Source organism: Formica exsecta, unplaced genomic scaffold (genome assembly GCF_003651465.1).
Source record: "Formica exsecta isolate Colony F162 unplaced genomic scaffold, ASM365146v1 scaffold444, whole genome shotgun sequence".
Lineage (NCBI taxonomy): Eukaryota > Metazoa > Arthropoda > Insecta > Hymenoptera > Formicidae > Formica > Formica exsecta.
In genome coordinates, this window is record NW_021851677.1 from 840410 (window position 1) to 864154 (window position 23745).

The following is a 23745-nucleotide window of genomic DNA, read 5'->3' on the forward strand; positions in this document are numbered from 1 at the left end:
GACATTTTCAAATTAAAAACATAACATCGAACTTAATTAACGAAATTAATTATCAAACTACATTTTAATATAAAAAGATTTAATAATTAATAATACAAACAATATAAAAAATATAAATCTAATGAACAATCTTAAAAAATGATTTCATGATATTAAATAAATTACTATTATATAAAAAAATAAATTATTATTTTCTCTTGTTAAAAATTGATAATAATCTTAAAGAGGAAGTTTCTTCGAAACGTTCTCGTATACATGAAGTACCGCGTATAAATTATCGCGACGTTCATCGAAATCGGTGTTCTTTTATTATTTCTTTCATTTCTCGATCGTGATTCTATTGTTTTCCTATACATCGATTCAATATACGTTGCGTAGTTTCGTTGATCTCGCGGTGTATGTTAGTGACGATATCCTCGAGTCCACCCAGTATGTCGGAAATAATTACGCAAACTGTGGCGAAAACGGACGGCGATGATAATGATTGTATCATCAGTCTGGAACTTCTTGGCGATCCTTGCGGCAATAATGCACAGATCCCTTTCGATCCTGAGAGCCATGGACTCTCCGCGGATTTTCAATTAACGAAATTCAGCGATCCGCGAAGAAAGAGCTTGCAATTGGAGCGACAAGAGAGGCAGTCGCTACTCGATCTCTTCCACGAAAAGGTGATTTTCTCGATGTAGAATAAAATTGGCAGAAAGGATTTTTACGATCGAAATAACCATCGGCAATTTCATTTTAGCATTCGCCAATTATTATATAATCTTTTTCGCGTTGACAAGATTTATTTATCAAAAATTATATATTCTGTATGGCAGCTAAATATTTATAATTGATCAGAGTAATCATAAAAAAATATTCTTGGAAAAGCGTTATCTGCATTACTTTTGCAGTTATATACGTTATATTTATTTCTCTTTGCTATATTTAACGAAATATTGCGGAAACGACTTCAGAAAAGCATGGAAAGTTCCTATCTCTTGGTACGCGCAGGATGAAAAGGTGAATCCTTACGCGGCGACGTGCATTCACGAGAACACCCACGTTACAAAGTTGGACGAAGCTGGCGGAATGATACTGGTGGAAACATTCAACGTTATCCCGGCAGTCGTCGACGATCCATATTTGATGGGCAAGATCGCTTACGCCGTCACCCACGGAGGCATTCACTCGCTGGGTCTCTCCAGCAGCTCCAGCAGCAGGATGATCCTCGGCGTTTCCGACGTTATGAAGGACGACGAGAGGAAGACGGTGTCGTCCATGGCGATACGTGGTTACGCGGACGCGGCGAAGACGGCCGTCAAGGATTGTCAGGTCTTCCAAAACTCGTGGTGCCTGTTCGGCGGAATCGCCACGGTAGTGTGCCATCCTTACGAGATAGTCCAACCCGTGGATGCAACCGTCGGTGACGTCATAGTGCTCACGAAACCGCTCGGCACGACGGTGGCGCTCACCATATCAGAATGGATGAAACAGCCTGAGAAGAGGAGCAGGCTAGTGTTGACTATCACCGAGGAGAGCGCCGAAAAGGCTCGTTCCCGAGCCATTGACTGTATGATCAGGACTAATCAAATCGCCGCTACGCTCATGCGAAAGGTTTACTATGTTGAAATTTAATTGGATATTAGTCTCAATTTGTTGTGATATATGACAAACGTTCCGACATGCTGGCGGGGCTTCTAAATAATTAAAAGATAAAAGATATAAAAGAATATTATCTAATTATTGCAAAAAGTCTTCTTTAAAAATAATAGATTCACATTATAGAATCTTTGATTTTAGGGAAAATCACGTGGAGTAATTTAGTCTCATTTAATTTAATATGTGTATCACTATTTACTATTAGTCAGAAATTAATATCTAATCGAGTATTACGTGATTAGAATGTTTCATTCTTAATCTTGATAGTGTCAAGGCTAACGTCAGCAGACGTATAACTCATTAATCAATCCTTGAATACTAGTACAACGCGCACGCCGCCTGCGAGATAGGATCCTACGGTATTCTGGGCCACGCAGATCTCCTGGCGCGACGACAGACAAACGACGTCAGTTTTATAATCCACAATATGCCGGTGATCGCGCGGATGAACGCCACGTCGAAGATCATGGGGAACGCGTTGCCCCTTCTACAGGGTGAAATGCCCGAGGTGTCGGGAGGGTTGCTGGTTGTGTTACCGCGGGAACAAGCGGCCGCGTATTGCAAGGCCCTGGAGGAGATTGAGCGCAGGCAAGCGTGGATCGTCGGGATCGTCGAGAGCGGCGATTACACCGCGCGAGTAATCGAGAGACCACGAGTGATCGAGGTGCCTGTTAAGGATAACGGTGTCTTCTTATGGTAAACAGCCGAAGGATCGCGGGATATCGCTCGTTAAGAACGAAAAAGAAGATAAGATACGGACGAGCAATTTTACATGCTGCTGTTTACGGAATAGAGATATTTCCTCAGATGATAGATTATATAATAGATCGAGCTTAATACAGTAATAGAGTAACTTTATTGATAAGACAGATGCTATTTTATAAGACAGATTATAAGATGCATTTCACAAGCTGACGGATTTAACTAATAAACAATTATGTTGTTTGCATGTATGTGTTTAAGATATATCTCTTGTAAAATTGGAATCTAATAACGGATTGGGGGGGATTTGCAATAAAATTTCGTCAAGTTCAATTCTCGAGACATGCGAAAATGAGAAATAATCTCTGTATTTGTTCCTGACAATAAGAATATTATTAACGTAAGGTTACGCGAACTTGTCAGAGATTGAATCTATCAAAATTATAAGAGATTTAATCGCTGCATATCAACGCATACATTATGCAGTCATTTCTATCGCGACTATGCCAAATTACGATGGAATGATAGCGCTCATATAATGCGCCTAATAGAGACATGCAATTAACAATAATTTACAGTTAATGAAGCATTAACATCTTCTTATGCATCGCCCTTCCGGTTCCCAGGTCATGTGAAATCCGTGAACTCGTCTCGTGCATTTACGCGCGTTTATCTTTTTATCTCTTCCCACAATTACTTCTTTACATGGCACTTTACACGCGAATTATATAGTGCGAGTTCCTTGACACCTGTCGCTCTTAATTACAACGTTATAATTTTACGTCGACTTATCTTTTTTTTTGCTAGGATACCTATCTCTAAAACGATTTTATCTAATTCTTTAGACTTCTTCAGTAATATATTTCTCACCAATGTAAAGCGTTCCAAACAGAGATTAAATTGATATACTTTTCTCGATACTTATAATTCATTAGATCATAATTCATTAACACTGAACAATTTCTCACTTTTTCTTTATTTCTTTTTCTTCGATTAAAATAGCAGTTAAATCGACAAGTCGAGAAAAATTTCATTTTTCTCCGATAAAAATAATCCCGGTAGAAAGTTGTTTGACGATGAAATTGACAAATCCGAGGAACACATATTCGTGTGCCATTTCTCATCTCTCCTGTGCATAAACAGGAATATGTCTTTTTTTTTTTTATCTCTAACCGGCGAGAGCTCGAGCTGGAACGCGCGACCTCGCGTTAACCTCGAATTGTCAGTGGTCATATTTTTTCTTTCTTTTTTTTTTTTTTAAAGCGTGATGAAAATATAACACCGTGCACGAAATATTTGACACGCTCGAGAAATCGATCGGATCTGCGCGACTTTTGCAGCTGGAAAGGCCGCCGTCGAGACCGTGAAAATTCGATTTTCATGGTGCATTATCCCATCGATAAGCGATGCGAAGAGGAGGAGCGTTTCTTCTTCGCGCTACTTCCAGTATCCCGTTCATTTATTCCGCACCTTCCGCAACAGGATGCAATTTTGCAAAAATCTCTACCGCATAGCGTACGATATCACGCATAATAGCGGTAATATCGATTTCGAACGGCCTGGGTATAATGGTGTGTTAACACGTAATGTAATACGTTCCCGTTTTCCGAGATGTGATTTGATACTCGTAAAATATTCGCAGTGGTTGTCAAAAACGTTGCAAAGGCTCTAGCAAAGAATTGCAGATTGTTATTTATTAGATCGCCAACTTGGTATTTATTGTATCGTCGTTTATTACGTCAATATATGACATTCTGTAAATAGTTAAATCGGTTCGCTTATTCGTGGAAAGGTCAAAATATCAACGTCGCTTTCTAAATGCACAGCTTCTCTTTAATATCACGATGGTTTCGTTTTCCCTTTCGTTGCATCATCCCGTCTCAAACCGTGAAAACATATGATATCGTGGATTAATATGACGTTTACTTAATTTCCTATGGTTTTAAATCACAGATTTCTATATTATATATATGTATAGAAGTGTTTTAAATGCAGTTGTCAAACATCTTCCACGATTTAATTAATATATTTCGATCGATATTCTTTCCACCATCCTTTTGCTTATTTTATTTACATAAACTTATATATATTTTAACATTTCATATGTGTGTTTTCTGTAGAATTAAAAGTGGCAAATAATATTTGCATTGATTCTGCGAATTACACATTTTATTAGAATATTGTTAGAATACGGGAGTAATTAATAAAAATTGGAAAAAAAGAAATGTCACATGTACATATATATATATATGTGTTTTAAATGCAGTTGCCAAACATTTTCCACGATTTAATCGACATATCTCGATCGATACTCTCTATCTTTTTGCTTATTTTATTTATATCAATTTATATATATTTTAACATCATGTATGTATGTATGTTGTATAGAATTAAAAATAGCAACTAATATTTGTATTGATTCTGCAAATTTCACATTTACTTAGAATATTAGAATACGAAAATAATGGCTAAAAATTAAAAAAAAAAAATATCGCACATATATATATGTTTTCACATAAATCTACGTTTTTAAGGTAAAGAGTGTTAAAGCGAGTCCGAGATATTTTCGCTAACTCGAAACATTACGCCCCAAGGTCGAGGGATACACCCCTCAAGGGTTAGAACTCTTTTTTTTTTTTTTTATAATTGGCGGGGTTGCGCGCGCGGCTAGTCGTTCCCATTCCGCGCGCGTTTCGTTTCGTTCCGTTCCGTTCCGGCCGTTCGGCCGCTCCTATTCCGCCGCACGGACGCTTTAACATGGCGCATTGATCCTGGTCGCGTGACGTTTCTGCTCGCCGTTCCGCGATCTCGCGCAAATCGCAGCGCGTCGCTCGCTCTCGGATAGATTTTTTTCTTACGTAAGACCGCGCGAATCTGTGCGAAACGGAGGACGAAATCCGGGATACGATGCGCTCGCGTTTTGACGTCGCCAAGTCACGCATGCTGAGGTGAACTCTCGCAACGTGACGCCACGCTCGCCCGCTGCCGGCTTCTCGCCTTTCGACTCGCCTCTATCCGGCGGAATAACGCGTTGAATGGTAAATATATTACTACGATCAAACTGTGCACGTATACATCTCTAGTTGGCATAGCCATCCTTTAATCAGTTAATCGGACCGCGAAAGCTCGATTGACTATGTCGGGGGCGAGAAATATATACGTCGTGTCGCGACCCCGACTAGACGTTTCATCGTGTCTCCTTCTCTGTCCCTTTCTTACTGTCACTCCGTCTCTCTCTCTGTCTTTAGCTAACGTCGCGAACCCCCGGGTTTATTATGACGCATTTGCATTGTCTAAAACTTTGCTCGATATCTTTTCTCGTCGAAAAATTTACCGCTTTTAAAGAAAAATATAATTATTATTTAATGAAAGATATGCTTTTGCGATTATACATTTTCATTCATACACGATAACATTTTCACATATTATGATACTTATTATTTATAAATGTGACTGAGTTTTATTCATATTTATTTTTTGTATTCAATGATTTTATTTGTTTATAATTTATTGTGCATTATTTGATGCGCTTGTTTTTATATTACAAGCAATAAAATGTTTAGTTTTGTTATTAGTATTCTACAACGCAAATAAAGTTTTACGTGCAATCTAATAATTCACATAATAACACACACAAAGGTCTCAAGTTTGCGTAACATTCCGATAAGACGGTTTCAAATTAACGTCTTATGATTGTGTCAAATGTTTCGCGCATATTAATTCAAGGCTGCCGATGGCGTAATCTCGAGTTCAATGTATCATATTGTATATCGAGCATCGTTACATTATCGATCTATTAATCCTATTAATATTTGAAATTATATATATATTGGACATTGGAAGATAACATAAATCGCACATTCACGAACAAGCTTGCTTTGCTAAATAAAATAAAAGAATGAAAACTAACCAATGGGCGTGAGATTAATACTATTATAAAAATCTCTTTTACACGCTTGCAATATTTAATGTTCATTTAGCATTTTTCTGATTTTAATATTTTTCTTAGCTAATTCCTGATTAATCACAAATATTTTTTTTTTTTTTTTTTTTCCGCGAAAAGATAAATTTATCTGCTCTTTTATAAAAAAAAAATTTGGTGTCTTGCTGTAAAATAAGCGCGCGAATGCGGTAAACAGTTGTACAGGAAAATTATATATTACCGTCTTGAGCATTGCAAACCGCAGAAATGGGACATAAAACACAATGAATGGCATTGATAACAGAAACACAGGTTTCGTAATCCAATTATTTTACAATGGGTACTTTGCATTTGTGTCATAAAAGCAGGAAACTCGAAATGATACTTATTACGATAATCACCGAGAGCTCTAGGATACTGTGAATCTTTTATTTTTCTTAATCTTAGAGAAGCGCACGTGCAATATACAATATGTGGAGAAAAATTATAATTTATAATTATAATTTTTGGAAATTAAAAAACACGTATAAAAAAGACTAAAATTAATAAATTCTTAAAAATATATGTATATCAAATATGTGTGTGTTATGTGTGATATATCATACATTAAAAGAACCGTATCTCGTAAAAAATTATCTCTGTTAACTCTATTGCATAATATTATTTGTACTATATGCAATTTTGAAGTTTTGCAAGGTTTTGCAGATTCTGGTTTATGCGCTGCAGATTCTTATGCAAGAGCGGCAAGAAAATCAATAATTACCTGCTCATCCTTACCTCAAGCTGCTATACTACTAGAGAGCGTGATGTCCCAACTCATTTTTTATACGAGCTCAAAATGTTGACACACTATCTCGATGAATATTATCCTGTTATTATTTCTTGTTCAATATTTTTCTCTGAAAAATTAGGCAAAATTAGAAACATTTAAAATTCACTCATGGATAGTCGATTTAAATAAAATAAAAATTAATATTGTATAATTAATCATACTATTTGCAATATATAATTATTAATTTGTGCAATAGTTTTCGTCTCGAAAGTTTTTTTTTTATGTTAAATAAAATAAAAACAAAATATCCAATAAATGCAAGACTACTGGATGATAATTATGATAAGTCAAATTTTCGATTGCGTACCAAACTGATAAAGTAGCATTGGAAAATGATGAAATGATAAAACTAAAAGTTTCTAAAAATGTTGTTATAATGCTATTCATTATAGTGTCGTCAATGTATTTAAATATTTCAAAGTGATTCTGGAAAAGAAAGTCAACAGAGATAAAATCATCACGCTGCATAATTTACACAGGAACAATATGAAAGGGAAAGTACATAACGGGAAATGATAACAAAGGACGCTTATCGATCGATCGTAGTTAGCGTTCAAAAATTACAGGGCGACAGGGACGTTAATTCGAATTCCGTCATGCGGAATGTGTCATGATTTTGAAATCGTTTGATTTTATAATTGATCATAATGCGCAACCAAAACAAAAACTTGAATTATTTCTATTTTTATCATACATATTTTTCTTAGTTAAAATTTATTACAATTTTGTTTTTCTTGAGATTACATAAACACGATACAATCAGGATGTCTACTCCTTGGAAAAATATGGAAAACCTGGAATTCTCAGGGTTTTTTTTTTGCATCTGAAGGAATCAGGAAATTCTTCTGGAATTTTATTGGGAATTGGGAAATTTTTAAAAATTTCTCTTTGATAATGCTTTTATATTAAACAATCGGCAATAAGCCAAGTCGAGAAGCCAGTTATGAATTATGTGTTTAAGATATATAATAAATATATATATATCTATTTTTCTATTTATATAATGTCTAATAATGTCTTAACAAAATATTGAATGTGCAATACAAATTCTTTTAATTTAAAATGTTAAAAAAATAAAAATGTTATACAAGTGAAAAATGTTTATCTTACGATTTTTTTTCCCGGTATATTTGCTTTTTCTACTACTTGAAACACTTAAGTGGCTCTTCCCTTGCATAAATAAAAAGCATTAGACAATTCATACAATAAAAAAACTAATTTTAGAAAGTTACATTTTACAAAAAGATTTTTAAAATATTCTCTTTACCTGGAATTTTGAACAAAAATCCTGGAAGACCAGGGAATTCTTTTTACAAGATTTGAGTAGACACCCTATACAATATTTCATTGTAAAATAAATTAATACGTAATAACTTGCCGTCCGAATGGATGTAGATGTGCCCATTAGACGACAATCGACTTCGTTATCGCGACAATCGTTTTCTTCCCCGAGCGAATTGCTACGTAATCGCGAGAGCGTGTCGGTATGAAAGACTATTTACGGCAGCTCTTGGTCCCGGAATCGGTCCACGGACCACGCGTATACCCTGGAGGAGGACACCGCGGCCCGTGAAGAGAGTACGCCGACGCCGGACGTCGTGGAGCCGGAGGAACCCGGCCGTCTGCACGACGATCCGCAGGAGGATGATCCGTACGAATACGACGACGACATCAGGCTGCCGACGACCTCCGGCGAGCGCCGCGACGTCGATTCCGATGATGACGACGTCGAGTGTCTGCCCCTGTTCGAAGCGGCGAATTACCTCGTCTCGGGTTCCTCGGTGCCGACGACGAGAGTCAGTGCACCCTGCTGGGGATGCAAGAATTGCGCCGTCGAGGGCTTGCCGTTATTCCTCCTCGGCTCGCCGACGGCGGAGGCATCCTGCACGTGCACCTCCTGTCAGTAAATCCGTTTTGTTGCTCTAATCGATGTGTCGTTCGCGTCCGCACTGCGTCTGGATTATAGCGTTAATAAGAATCGATTTTCCCGGTGGTTAATTAAATCGTATCTTGTTATGTCACGATATTATAGCCGATATTAGGATTATGAATGTAAGAATCAATTAATTAAATTATTATGAGAATTATAATCGCGTAATATATATTTTGATATAGAGTTACTTTTTAGTTTATATTTATTCGTCGTTCGATTTTTCTTTTCTATTAATTTTTTCAGTTTTTTATATTTATGATTAAAGGAGATAGAGTGTTATTTCATACCATTTTTTTTAATGCTTGACGCGTATACATAAAAAGATTGTAAAGTATAGGTATTATTTATGCTGAAGTAGAAGCGCGAGGGCCTAAAAAACTTATACTGTAGAATTTGAAAACGAGATGTTCTTTTTCGATCGATCATTTATGTTCGTTAGCGGATTAGCGGACACACGTTGCAAAATTACGTAACCATAGACTTTCTCTTGATGTTACGGATGAATGATACTTTGTATTCTAATCATTCTGATTGTTGCGCGACGATTATGAGATATACTTTTGTAATATTTAATAATTCAAGCACCCCCTTCATACACACATGCATGCCATTCGACGTCATGCATTGGCAAAATATTTAACGAGTCAATATTTATCTGACGCAGTGTGGATGTTTCTAAGTGGCACCGTCGTCATCTGTCTCTCGACGTTGTGCATTTTACCTTTTTTCACATTCTAAACTTCGTCGCATCCGTTTTTCGTGCTGCTTTGAATTTCGTTTTCGCTTGATCACTCGCTTTTGAAAACATCGAGTCCCACACACACACAAATGCTTGACGCGTATACATAAAAAGATTGTAAAGTATAGGTATTATTTATGCTGAAGTAGAAGCGCGAGGGCCTAAAAAACTTATACTGTAGAATTTGAAAACGAGATGTTCTTTTTCGATCGATCATTTATGTTCGTTAGCGGATTAGCGGACACACGTTGCAAAATTACGTAACCATAGACTTTCTCTTGATGTTACGGATGAATGATACTTTGTATTCTAATCATTCTGATTGTTGCGCGACGATTATGAGATATACTTTTGTAATATTTAATAATTCAAGCACCCCCTTCATACACACATGCATGCCATTCGACGTCATGCATTGGCAAAATATTTAACGAGTCAATATTTATCTGACGCAGTGTGGATGTTTCTAAGTGGCACCGTCGTCATCTGTCTCTCGACGTTGTGCATTTTACCTTTTTTCACATTCTAAACTTCGTCGCATCCGTTTTTCGTGCTGCTTTGAATTTCGTTTTCGCTTGATCACTCGCTTTTGAAAACATCGAGTCCCACACACACACACAGACGGCTTGTTCGAAATTACACAGCTTAAACTCGAGCATAAATTGTACAGTGCACGCTCATTAGATAAGACACATTGTACATTGATAATAAATAACGGATTGTCCCGATAAAATTAGATAAGATATAATCAATCGAGAGACGTGCCAATTTTTCTTGTGAATATTATGGCGCAGTTTGTTTTTATTACAAATGCAAGCCGTTTTTTATTATCACATCCTGTGGAGATATTTTATGATTAGCCGCTACATGCACGTACCACTAGTTTGCTTGAAAATACACTTTTGTAGAAATTTATCTTAAAATTATAATATATTTTTTTACAAGAAGAACATTGTTACTAATATATATATAAATTTATTCGAAAAGACCGTATTGCCAAGATAGAAAAATTTATATTTTTTTATTAGCTTGGTATATTGTATTTTTTCTCCTTCTGCGAATATTTAATAATAAACGTAAACTCTTTTAGAAATAATTAATTTTCTTTTCATATAATGCGGGAACGAATTAACGTACGTAAGACGCTATTTGCGTACATCCTCGTGATTTTTTAGTATCGGGAGGAAGGAAAGAGGAAGGTTTATCTGCATTCCGATCGTACCAGATCGACGAGTCTGTCGTAGTGAAAAAACACTCAGGACCGGTTTTAAAGTCCTATATAGAATAACCGTATGGCATCAATGTCAATATATAGGCTATAATCTAATGTTCAACATTTCATTAAGATAAAATATTTGTCGTTATCTCGTGAGAGAAATTTTACGAAAACAAACGATTTTAATCGAGTCTTATTTTTAATAATGTTGCTATTTATTGAAAGGTTGATTAATCATCTATCTCGTCAATATGTAATTAGAACGTAATGAATTATCTAAAAAGGCGTAAACTATTATCTCTCCGAGAGATGTTATACTAGGTCACTGTAATTAGATCTATGACATATATGAGTTTCTTTTAGAAGCCAAACTGCAAAAGATTTATAAGAGAAATTTATAAAAAGTGAAGTCTTGATCAGTTTGATTTCTGAAAGGCTCAATAGAAATATAACAAAATTCTGAATGAAATGAATATAATGAAATGAAGAAAAGATATTTATTATTAGATTACATTTTCGAGAGATTAAATTTAGTGAAATTATCAGTTGCGTTCAACTGTATCCGTTATCAAGGATAACAAATACGCATAAAATCACGTGGCCTTTGAATTAGCGATATTTTAATTGCATGGTCTGCGATTTCTAATCGCATTGTTTTGCAATAAAATTAATATTAAGAACTATCGAAAACATGTATTGAACTGCAAACACTACACTTTGTTAACAAGAATACTATAAGGTCACCGATTTTATAAGATTTCTCGAGCTTATTTATTATTATTATCTCATAATAAATAAAATGCTTCTTTACTAAAGAAAATACAAAGAGAACATGATGCAATCACTTGTTAAGGAAAAGCATCAATGTTCAAGAAAAGAAAGTAAAATATGTTTCCTGAATTATATACAGATCGTGGAAGTAAATCCAAAGCATAGGATTTTATTTGAAAAACACTTCTCTCGATAAGTCTTTTTTTTTATGAAGCTTTTATCACAGGCAAGATTTATAAACTAACATTGAAAATCTTTATATAAATTTCCAAAATTCTACAAATCGAGAAAAAAATAGAATCGCGATTGTAAACCATTATTTCTCAGATCGGTTCAAAGTATTTTAATTCCTACAATACATCGTCCTTTATTCGGTAGGGAAATCTTCGTCTGGCATGTTGAAGAATTTGCGGCACTTTCTGAAAATTCACTCGTCAATCATTGCGATCAATTGGCCATGAAGGTGTCTGTTAACGTAATTCGCTCGTGAAGACATCTCCGTCATGAAGACGACGACGAAGAATTCATTCGAAATGCAGTGAAGGGAATCGAAGCGCGCGTCTCTCATTAGAATTGAAAGTGGCCCATTATTTTTGTTTAGTCTCGCTTCTTCGATTGTTATACGGTGACTAGTCATCCACCTTCGATAAAAAGGAATCCATCATGAAACAATTATGTAATGAGGACAGACATTAAAGTGTCTATCTTGTCGAGAAATATCTCGACGCAATAGCGGCTATCTTAGATTTATTTCGCTTACATCATTTTCTTTACTATTACGCTTAATATTTTATAACAATCTGCGAGTGAGAAAAATCTACGATAGCATTTTTAGAAAATAAAAATATTAATATTTTAACATTACGATGTACGTTGTACGATGTACGTCTCGCCTTTCTTGCTACATGATAAAATTATTAGTCGGTATTTACGGTATATCGGGCTTAAAATAATAATAATTCTGTGCTATTTTAAATAATTTATTCAAGAGATTAATATATAACGGAACTGAATATGCTAATGACTGAATATATATTTTAAATATATTTCTTAGATATTTAGCCTGGTGCATCATTCGGGTTACATTCTAAAAACTTATTGCAAAGTCAATTCTTTTCGGCTATTTTTTTTGAAATTGAAATTCTCGTTGCATGTGCAACGGAAATCTCCGAAACTGAAACGAAAATTGCGCTTCTAAATGGCCGGCGAAATTGATCGATAGAAGGGAAGCGAGGGATTCTCGACTTTATGACTCTCTTTTACAAGAGCGAGAGGGTCATTTCGTCTCCACGCTTTCCTCTTCTTTTCGCGTGCCACGTTTTCTCACTGCTCTCATTATATACCGCATCCCTTGGCATAAGACACGCGATGTCGTGTGTCTCCTTGCCATTTTCTCGCGATTTTCCTCCCAAAGTCGGTTTCGCGCGCGAAACAAACGATCAGTTGCTGGAGATGCGCGACGAGGATCCGTTGCCTGTTGCTCGTTATCTGATGTTACTTCTTTTGTGAAAATCTGAGAGGAATAGAGTTAATATTACAATCTTTGTCAAGTTGTGATTTTGAAAAAAATCATAAGTGAAGCATAGTGGAAAATGTCGAGTGCACTAAAATCAGTTTATTTCATTTACATCTTATAGTTAGAATTATTTTGTGTTGGGAATTTATGATAAGAATCGGGGATAACAGATCTATTTATATTGACATAGATAATTATTATCAAAATTGAGGGTGATAGAGTCTTTCAAGCTTAAAACTTTTACATCTTGTTGGAAACATGTTTGCGCGCACTTTTGGCGCAATCATGTTGCGAGATCAAGAGTGCATGAAATACATGCCGGAATCCTTTAATATGTTGACATCAGGTAATCAGAAATACATTGTATTAAAGAGAGAGAAAGAGAAAGAATAAACAATATTAGTGAATTTTAATAAATAAAAATACTTCTTAAACATTCGAAAAAACGCAATAATTAATATTATATTTTGTATAAATTATATTTTATTAAATAATATTTATATTCATCTGAAAATAAAAATTTTGATTTTAATAAAATTGAAATGTTATGAAAAAAACATCATAAAATATCATAAAAATATTGAAACTCGCGAAATGAGACGTGTTTTTTATTAAAAAGTATCTCTAAATTTAAAATTTTTAAACAAATAAAATGTTAAAGTTTCTTTATAAGTATCATTAACAAGATTAAAATGTCGCGCTTTTACATACGAGCCAGAATGACAATAAATATCTTTTCATGCTGATTTTTATTGATAAAGATTAAACAACGAATTTAAAGAATAATGCGATAATGCGCTTTGCCTATTCATAATAGAATTTACTACATTTTAAATATGGGGATACTTACTAATACAGGAGATTATAAATAGCGGAAAATCGATTATCGACAACAATAGATAGTAGTGTGTGCATAAAAAGATCTAACGCGTTATTTTCATTGTTCTCGACTCGTTTTCGAGACGAGTAAAATCTCAGTTGTAATACAACGATCTTCTTTTATATCACAAAGCAAAATTCGAATCGATATAATTTCGATGAGTTCAATTCTTGATACTGTAGGTAAAAAGAAAAATTGACTTTTACGTATCAATTAACACGAATTCAATTATCGCGAACAATCGTTAAGATTTTGTATATCTGTTTGGCATCCTGAAATCCGAATTCATTGAAATTACACCGAGGTTTTAATCACTGTCGTATAATGCACCATCGATACGCAAATAGATCACGTGCGAAGCGTCGTTCAACGAAAGAAATATGATATTGTATTCATACATCGATTGCGCATGCCATACAAATCGTAGAAGACATTGTATCGCACGCAATGCGATCTTATATGTGACTTAATGAGAGTATGAGAACAGGAGAATATTAATATCAAAAATTAAATAAAACCGATGTATTTATATAACACAAGCCTTCAAATTTTTAATATTATAAAAATGGCTTATAATATATAAGATTAGAATTGTATATAAAAAACTACGACAAATTTTATGGCAGCATAAAAAATTATACTATAATAAAGATCACATATAATGCTTTATACATGTAAATAGTATCGAAAAGTTTTATATATATATAACTAGAGAGTTTAAATATATTTATAATAAAATGTAAAATACATTTTAGGCTGTGATATTTTTTACGGAAATAAAAGAAAATACACAGATATAAAAATCTATCAAGTGTTGCGCTTACGTTGTTCTCACAGAATTTAAATGTAATGGTCCGGCCTCTCTGCATATTTCTTTATCAAAGTGCTAAGACATCTTTTTTAAATCTGGGAGTTTAATAATAAAGTATTATTCTTGTTACAGTCTTATGTAGCAACCGGGTGAGCCAAATGACCAAGACCTATAATGACATAGAGGCAGTTACAAGGCTTCTGGAGGAGGTATGTCTGATTGGGGGCTACAAAAGCTAGTAGAATCTAAGTCCCGTGCCATGCATATCGCATCGTTAAAGTTTCACGAGTCGTAATATCCGCATCTGAAGATATTAATAATGAAACGTCCATGACAAATCGATAAAATGTAACACACCAATAAATACTAATCATTTAAGTGACGATTAAATAACTATAATCAGACTTCGTGTGTAGAGAATGTATATCAAACTATTAAAATTTGCATTTAAAAAATTTGGTTCTACAATAGTTATATTTATAAAAAAAAAAAAAAAAAAAAAAAAAAAAATTTTTTTAAAACCTGTTAACTCGGTCCCTTTCACACGAGTGTTTGACCAATCAACGAAAAACGCACGCTAGTATTTGCCCTACACTCTTCGAGCAATCCGATTGGATGCTACAGTGACTTTTCTAAGAGAAACTGAGGTTATATATTTCGTTTAACAGTTAAAGGTCGACATAGGATTACTACAATAGTTATATTTATAAAAAAAAAAAAAAAAAAAAGAAAACATTTTTTTAAATCTTGCTAATTTACAAATAGCTATTAAAATCGTTTAGATAACTTTTATTGAGACATTTAAAAAAAATCCACTGTTCTATGCAAGAGAAATGTTAAATAAGCTATGCAATAATTTGACAATAAATTAACAATAATTATATACAAAAAAATCTTAAGTTACAATAACGACAAAAGATTATGTCTTTTTTTGATAGAAAGAAAAAGACTTAGAGCTGACAGCGCGTATCGGCAAAGAACTGCTGGCACATAATCAGAAGCTCGAAAGTACAGTGAACGCGTTAGAAGCTGAGCTCAAGGAAGCGAACGAGAAGATCACCCAGTTGAATCATGAGGTATTGAAGAAGACCGAGTTGATACAGATACTAACGAATGATGTGGACGAATCTAGTTCGGAAGCCGGAACTCCCACCGGCTTCCGTGGAATTAATTTGGACACGCTGCAGAGGAAGGTTGGTTCTCTGGAGGAGGAAAACAAACAGCTACGAAGCGAATTCGCCAAACTGGTGCATGATACTGACTATTCCGAGGCACAGGAGGCACGTCTCGTAGAAAACATTGCAGCGCAATTAGGTGCATATCCTTGTACTTATTTTTATACACTTTGTTTGTTTATTGAAATTTTTTTGCATTTGATATTAAATAGCGCGTTGATCATTCTTTTGACACAAAATTGAACTTTAACAGACAATAAAATTATATAAGCTGAAATACAGAAAGCTGTAATATGATTTCGCAGTGCTATATTTTTGAGACTTTTATATAATTTAGCTGTTTTTCAATAATAGCAAGTGCTAACATGGAGGTGGACGGTATAGCGGATGAGCTCGGTCGTCAAAAGGAGGAGAATCGACTGCAGCATGAACAAATAGTCAGTCTTACTGCTAAATTAGCTGAAACGGAGCTCAGGCTCGCTCAGCTTATGGCGGAGCACGATGAAGTAGGAACGACTCTAGTCATTACTAGGGATAATCAAAATACACTTGCTAGTGAATTAGCCGAATTCAAGGAGCGATACGCAGAGGTACATTTCTTTTTGAAAAAATTGAATATATATGAAACAAGACGGGTACAATTAATTATTTTCTTAAAGTTTGATATGTGAAGGAATCATAGGATTATAGTATAAGATAAAAATATGTACAACTCCATGCTTGATGAACTTAAATAATCTGAATTATCGTTTTTCTTGTGTAAACCTGTTGAGATGCGCTGAACGCTTCGTGTTAATGTGTGCACCAGGTGGTAAATCTCCTAGCTGAAACTCAAGAACAGTTGCGAAAACAAAGGAAACGTGGAATGGGTGCGGCGCCTCAACCGGATTCTATCGCTTCGGAATTGGAATCGTCCCTTTATTCGGAATTGAGTCTCGACTCTGGAATCAGTACAGGCGACAGAATGTATGTAGTAAAATTTTGTTTAATCTTTTGTTATTATCCTTAGAATTAAAATTATAATTATATAAATACTACATTCTCGTATATTCGAATCACGAAAAATAATGATTTCAACGTTTATTTAACAATGAAACAATTCGTATTACTTTTGTTCTGCAGATCAACGTACAAAAAGGTATTCGAAACAGTTCGTAGCGCATCCCGAGCGTCGTATGCGGGTATGGATCCGAATCAATTCCCTAGGTTGGGCTCTATGACGACATCCACGTTATCCAGCGGTTCTGCTGGTCCGCGAATGAGTTGCGGACAAATACGACCGCAGGCGTCTACGTTTCCTAGCTTGGATTCCACCGGTAACAGTGAGAGTGAAGGTTCTTTACTTGCCGAGTCGGAAGATTATCCGTATGTATCTATTTTTTGTTCTCGTTTCTTTACAAAAATAGATTCGATTTTTTTATAATTTTGATGACATGCCCTTTTACGGTTTCAGAGGACCGCAACGAACGGGTGTTCCTGGTGCTCCTGGTGCCGCTGATCTGGAAGCCGCTTTGCGGCGTCTGACGCCGGCCGAGGTATCGGCGAGGCGTGCGTGTCTCAGTACAGGCGCAGGTTATAATTACGATTACGATGGTGGCATGTTACATTCCCCGTCAACCTTCTTACCGTTCGACTGTCGCACTCCCGACAGTATCATGTCAACTGGCAGCTGCGGTAATTTGAGCGGTTTTAGTGGCAATAGCGGCAACGCTTGGCGTATCCCACAGAAACTGCAGATAGTTAAACCGATGGAGGGCTCTCAGACGTTGCATCATTGGTCGCGATTAGCGACGCCGACGCTAGGTGGATTGCTGGAGGATAGGCCGGGTGTGAAGACCAGGGGTGGTCGCGCTCTCGAGGATCTCGGTCTCGTTACATTCACTCTGAGTGATCTGGAAGAGGACGAGGAATACACAAATCCCGGTAAACCTTTTCAGGATACTGGTTCCATTTACACATTTACTAACAGCACCGTAATGCATCCGGACGATCATACTACTAGTAGCGTGACACCGAGCATCGTCGGCAGCCGCGTCGCTACCGCGCCAAATAGCGGTATGAATTCTGGTATGAGCACTCCTCGCACGCATAGTCGCCGCAATTCAACATCGACGTTCTCCACCACGCTAGGATTAGCCAAAATGCTGAACGAGAGAGGGATCAAAGCCGTTACGCCTTCGTGCGTAGGTACACCTACCGACGAACGAAATTTCTCGCCGACTGCTACACCGTGTAACAGCCCGGATGCGAGTCTATCGCCTACGAGATCGTCGTCGCCGCCACCGTCACCAGAAAGTAGTGCTTCTCTGACATTGGGATTGCTCAGTAGCGGCGCGGAATTATTGAGGCGTACCTTCAGTTACGAAGTGCCAACAGCGCAATCTAAGAAGAAGAGATCGAAATCAACGATTACGCGCTCCGAGAAGAAGGCTCTCACGGGAATACGTCTGGTCGAAAAATTGGAAAGGATCGGAATTGATACGATTATGGCTACCACGGTTAGCTCGTCGATCTCGCCGCTAGCTCTACAAGGTGCTCTGTATACGCGTCGCTCGACTGGAAGTCCAATGGCACAACTGACTTTCCTCAAAACATCCATGTCCTCCAGTATCAGCCAAGAGAAGCTATCTCCATCGTCTTCAACATCCTCCGCCAGTGATGAGTTTCCGTTGGGCAAATCGCCATTGCCGGGTAAACGAGACAACAGCAAGGAGCCCGAACCTAGTGTGTCCAATTTGGCATTTAACTCGAGAGCAGTGGGTCAGTCGCCAGAGCGACAACGACGATCGGGTGTTAAAGCGACGAGGCCCGATTTGGGACGAGTTAAGCCGCCAGTTTCAACGCCCGTTACTAAAGAATCTACCAAACAGTCAGCATTAGGAGCGATAAGCTCACTTCTTTTTGGTCGTAAAGGCGGTTTACTATAAATATTTTATAGAGTCTGTAAGAATGGAGATTTATCAAGCGGATTAATTGTTAACAAAAATTTGCAAAAAAAAAAAATCATTTTTACTACATTTTATTGAATGTATGATATGCGCCTCTTTTTGATTATTTGCATTTTGATTTATTTGTTTTCATATAATACAGTTTTCTCAAATTCATCGTGATGAATTAGATAAAAACGTCAAATAATCTTGATGAATGCAATAACTTTAATAAGTTTTACAATCAGGTTACACTATATATATACTTTGTATAGTATAGTACGTATTGTATAGTAAGCACACTTATCTTATTTTAAGTTCTATTATAAAGATTATAATGAATTAAAAATGCAAATATAGATAGACCGATCTCTTGAATACACTTTAAATAGTGAACACGAAATTATGTTCTAAGTCCTATTTTGTGATGAATTAAAAACGGAACAGATATACATACATGGAAAGCTGAATGTTTTGATAATTTGTAATAAATGAATGAAAATGTGGAAAGAAATCTATGAAATAATAAAAAGATAAGTGAGATTCTGTAAAGTATTAGCTCAGAAATGAAAATACTAAAGATTATTTTAACTTATGATTGCGTTATAAAATCTTTGACTGTGTATTTATAGACTGCTAGTTGCTGCATTCACGCATCTTATACTCTAACAATATAACAAACTAAGAACTAAAGTGTGTATATAATGTATAGTTTGTGCGCATATGTGTGGTTCACAAGATTTGTAAAATTAAAATTTAAAAAAAGTTAAAAAAAGAGAAGAAAAAAAAGTTATATATAAAAATTAGTATAAATATCAAAATATTTTTAATACATATTATTTAATACTTTTTTGTATAAAAGTCAGAAAAAATAACGGCTACTATTATTGTATTTATTTTTTTTATATTATCAATATTTATAGTTGAGATAAATATCTAAATTTCATGCAGATTTAATACATCAAACATCTACTACATTGGGAACATTTCACTCAATTTTACTATAAATGCAATTCTTATACATATGCAGTACATATTTATACAGTTGAAGGTTAAAAATATATATTCCTAATGGTATAACGCGAGTTACAAATTAAAGGAGCTACATAATGGCAGAATGGTTAGTGAAATGAATAACATGTATTTGAAATTTAGAGTGATGATTGTGGAGAATAAGTTATTATTACATGAATATATATATGATATAAATAATATACAAAGAAAGAATGCTGAGAATATGATGCATCCTACTATCACACATTTTATGCAATTTAGCACAAAGTCAATCAAGAAAGGGAGAGAAAGAGTTTTGGTGCTAATTTATTTTTCTTTAGCAAATACTTAATACGACAAAGTTGTAATATCATCAATGCTATTGTCAGTCTTTGCACATGGAAGATTGTGCATTTAGTATTGATCATCAAGTACTGTACATAGTTGAAATGTAGCAGGATGGTAAAGGGCTTTTTTTTTTTAAGTAATTTTCGTAACTTGCAATAATTTATTGCAGCTTTTTATTTCTTGCGAATGGAGCTGAATATTATGTAAGAAGATTGCAACATATAATATAGAGAAGAAGAGTATTTAGCTCGATGCAGCTTTGTACATAGACGTACAAATTAATAAATTCAATTAGAAAATAACGCTGTGTTGCTGTCCTACCGTTCGCATTTTTATTAGTATCTCCTTATGTTATTTTTTTGTTCATTTAAAAGGCCTAGCTGGAAAAATTACAGTGTAATAGTTATGTGCGTTATTGTAAATAGAGCGACTCTAAAGCGATTGTAAAAACATCATGTTTTACTGCAATTACATACTGTATACTAGTATATAAAGAATGCAATTTCAATGAAAACATGTTTAAGCATATTCTAATAATTATTTATTCCTGCAAGATAGTATTACATATTTTAGAGATGTGATTCCGAGAAGAAAATTCTTGAGCTTATCTTGTTCATAAAAAACGAGTTATATAGTACATAAAAGAAGAAAATTAGATATTCTGCATGAAAGACTTAGAGTGTATTAAAAAAATGCATTTAGATAGTTTGTAGATCTCTCGCGAACAGCAGACGTATCCATATCTTCATTACAGAGTGTATTACTAAGAATCACAGTAATTGCGGTAAAATCAAATGAATGTACGACCATTTCACGAAATGAATAACAAAGCATTACAATACACAGATTTAAGTCAATTAACTATGAAAACTGATAAAATCTATAGAAAGTAAAGACATTGCATAAATGAAATAAAATAAGCAAAACGCAAAAGTAGTACAGTGTAAAAAGTTACACCAATCTAATTCATTGAGAGTTTGTTTTACATGATCTGATAATACACACACTAATAGATTTTACACTTCAGTTTTCACAGTAAACGGACAATACATGTAATATAAACGCAATGTATTTTATGAACCGACAAAAGTAAATTAATTTTCATTATTACAAAAATTGAGAAGTTGTGCATTACTTCAATAAAGTATGTCACTTTGGGAGAGATACGATTATTAAAGCTAAGTAAGATGTCAATGTATTACTAAGTGTGATCCTGTACACTGATGTCTGTTAGATTTACTATAAATAACGAGGCCTTAGTACCTGTTCGGCTTTTGTTCGGTGTCTGATATTTTGTTTCAGATTGTGATATCTTTATGTCTGGCATGTACTTGAATTTCATGTACTTACCAACGATTTGCGTTGATTTATTCGATTATGTTTACGACAGGAAGCTCTTTACAGAAGGTGCTATGTAATCATCTTAAACAGTAGAGATATGTCGTACCTCCAAATTGAACAATAAATATATTTAAGTATTAATGGCGCAATTTTTCTTACATAAGTATTATTTATTTCACAAATAAATTCTGCAAAGCTATTTATAATAATTTTTTGGGGTTCTTTATTTTATTTATTTACAAAAGAAAACTCTAAACAGTTAATATTATTAGATAACGAAGTTATCCATGTTCACACATACAACTTTACATCGTATATATCTTGAAATTTTTTATTTAATCCTAATTTTAATTTAATTTATTTCAAATGATTAATCTTATTAAATTTATCATATTTATCATAATGTAAAAATACGATGTTATATATTTTATGCGTTCACTAATATATACAATATATATATATATATATATATATATATATATATATATATATATACACACGAGTGATTTGACGTGGGGGGATACATTAACGTACGATATTCTTCGATAATAAAATCATAATCAAATCATATTCTTCGAATCCCAAATTTTCATATTTCGAGAAGATAGTTTTTGTTTTAAATTTAGGTTTTTTTTTAAATTGCGGTTAAATAATACAATGGCATAAAAAAATTAACAGCGCGTGCTTCATGTTCTAATTTTTTATAAAAATTTCAACATTCAAAAATATAAGTTTTTTATATAAACGATATATTGCACAGAAGAATTAACCAATCGCAGCAATATGATATTGATCGATATTATCTTTTAAGGACTTTTGGAACATATTTGGTATGTAATGTATAAGTTGAATAAGAAATATGTATATATGTATAAATGGCACATAATTAATATGATGCGTAATTTCTTATTTTTATATGTGCATATATACATTTCATATTTTTCACAGCTTTATTTTTACATTACAATATGCATTCACATATCACGTTTTATCAAGAGACACGGCATTGAATTCTGTGACACCCGGTATGACATTCTACCCACATGTATGTAAAATGGCTACATTTTTTTTTCAGGCACTTATATTTTGTATAGGAGCATCTGCCCAATACATGATGATACATGGCATGGCGTTAAAACACTATCTTACCATCATCGGATGTTATCTAACAGCAAATATTGCTGATGATACTTTAACATTAATTAACAATTATGCTTGTTCTCAAAAATCAAGAGTACATGCTCAAGTTTTTGAAACCATGGCAGGACTGCACTTTCACAGAGATTCTGGAAACTTTCTGTAGGGAAGCGTGTGCAGTTTTTCGGGACGATTATGAAATTTTACGCACTTATTTTGAAACTTATCTGATTTCTTTATCTGGTCCCCATTGCGTCCACCTTTGTTCCAAGAGAGCAACATAGCTGCTATGATGCTCGGACACAGGCGCACCGAACAAAAAGAATATATTTATGTATCTTTATTTATTAATTAAACTTATCAGTTATAAACTTTTAACATAACGTTACATCTATGATGTTGAAAAAAATATAATTTTTTATTGTCCAATATAACCAATATAAGAATGTGTATCTATTCTTTTATACATTAATGTCAGCAATATCACATCACTATGCATTAGTATGTAAAACAAAGTTTTGTTAGAAAGATAAAAAATTTCAAAGTGTATATTAATATAATCGAAATTAAAATTAGAATCAAAGTCAGATATTAGCCTATATCAATATCTAAGATAAGTAAAATCAAGCAAGAGAAAAGATATCGTCCATAGAGTATTAATCTAGTATTATGAAAAATTATCTCATTTAGTAAAATAAATATATATCAACGTATGAGAGTTATAAATTATATAACATAAAAAAAAATGTTTTATATGCTTAAAGTTTAAGTAAAATAGAGTTTTATACATATGTATGTAACTATCATCCTATTATGTTTGTACTCTATTTATATATATATCACATATATATATCACAT

General features: G+C 34.4%; 2 protein-coding genes across 3 annotated transcripts in view; both read left to right on the forward strand.

Moving 5' to 3' along the window:
* LOC115240716 overlaps window positions 1-8599 on the forward strand; it is a 29655-nt gene extending 21056 nt beyond the window's left edge. The window contains exon 5 of one of the 2 annotated variants that reach the window (XM_029816035.1): window positions 7840-8599. In XM_029816035.1, coding sequence (XP_029671895.1) covers window positions 7840-8009 — 170 coding nt within the window. In that variant the 3' untranslated portion in view covers window positions 8010-8599. Of the gene's footprint in view, window positions 1-6994; window positions 7815-7839 lie in introns of those variants that run through there. The other variant, XM_029816036.1, reaches the window with a different exon arrangement.
* On the forward strand, window positions 302-21891 carry LOC115240717 (trafficking kinesin-binding protein milt-like). The gene is made up of 10 exons (XM_029816042.1): window positions 302-668; window positions 997-1599; window positions 1967-2340; window positions 8608-8999; window positions 15099-15175; window positions 15905-16280; window positions 16496-16731; window positions 16950-17107; window positions 17264-17506; window positions 17595-21891. The coding sequence occupies exons 1-10, from the start codon at window positions 399-401 to the stop codon at window positions 19066-19068; spliced, it is 4203 nt and encodes a 1400-aa protein (XP_029671902.1). The 5' UTR covers window positions 302-398; the 3' UTR covers window positions 19069-21891.
* Window positions 21892-23745: the final 1854 nt, after the last annotated feature.

Bases quoted from the DNA above. Each gene is read 5' to 3' on its own strand.
- LOC115240717 (XM_029816042.1), top strand. From the start codon at position 399: ATGTTAGTGACGATATCCTCGAGTCCACCCAGTATGTCGGAAATAATT. The intron at 669-996 runs GTGATTTTCTCG...TGGTACGCGCAG, and splicing joins TCGATCTCTTCCACGAAAAG to GATGAAAAGGTGAATCCTTA. The intron at 16,281-16,495 runs GTGCATATCCTT...TTTCAATAATAG, and splicing joins AAACATTGCAGCGCAATTAG to CAAGTGCTAACATGGAGGTG.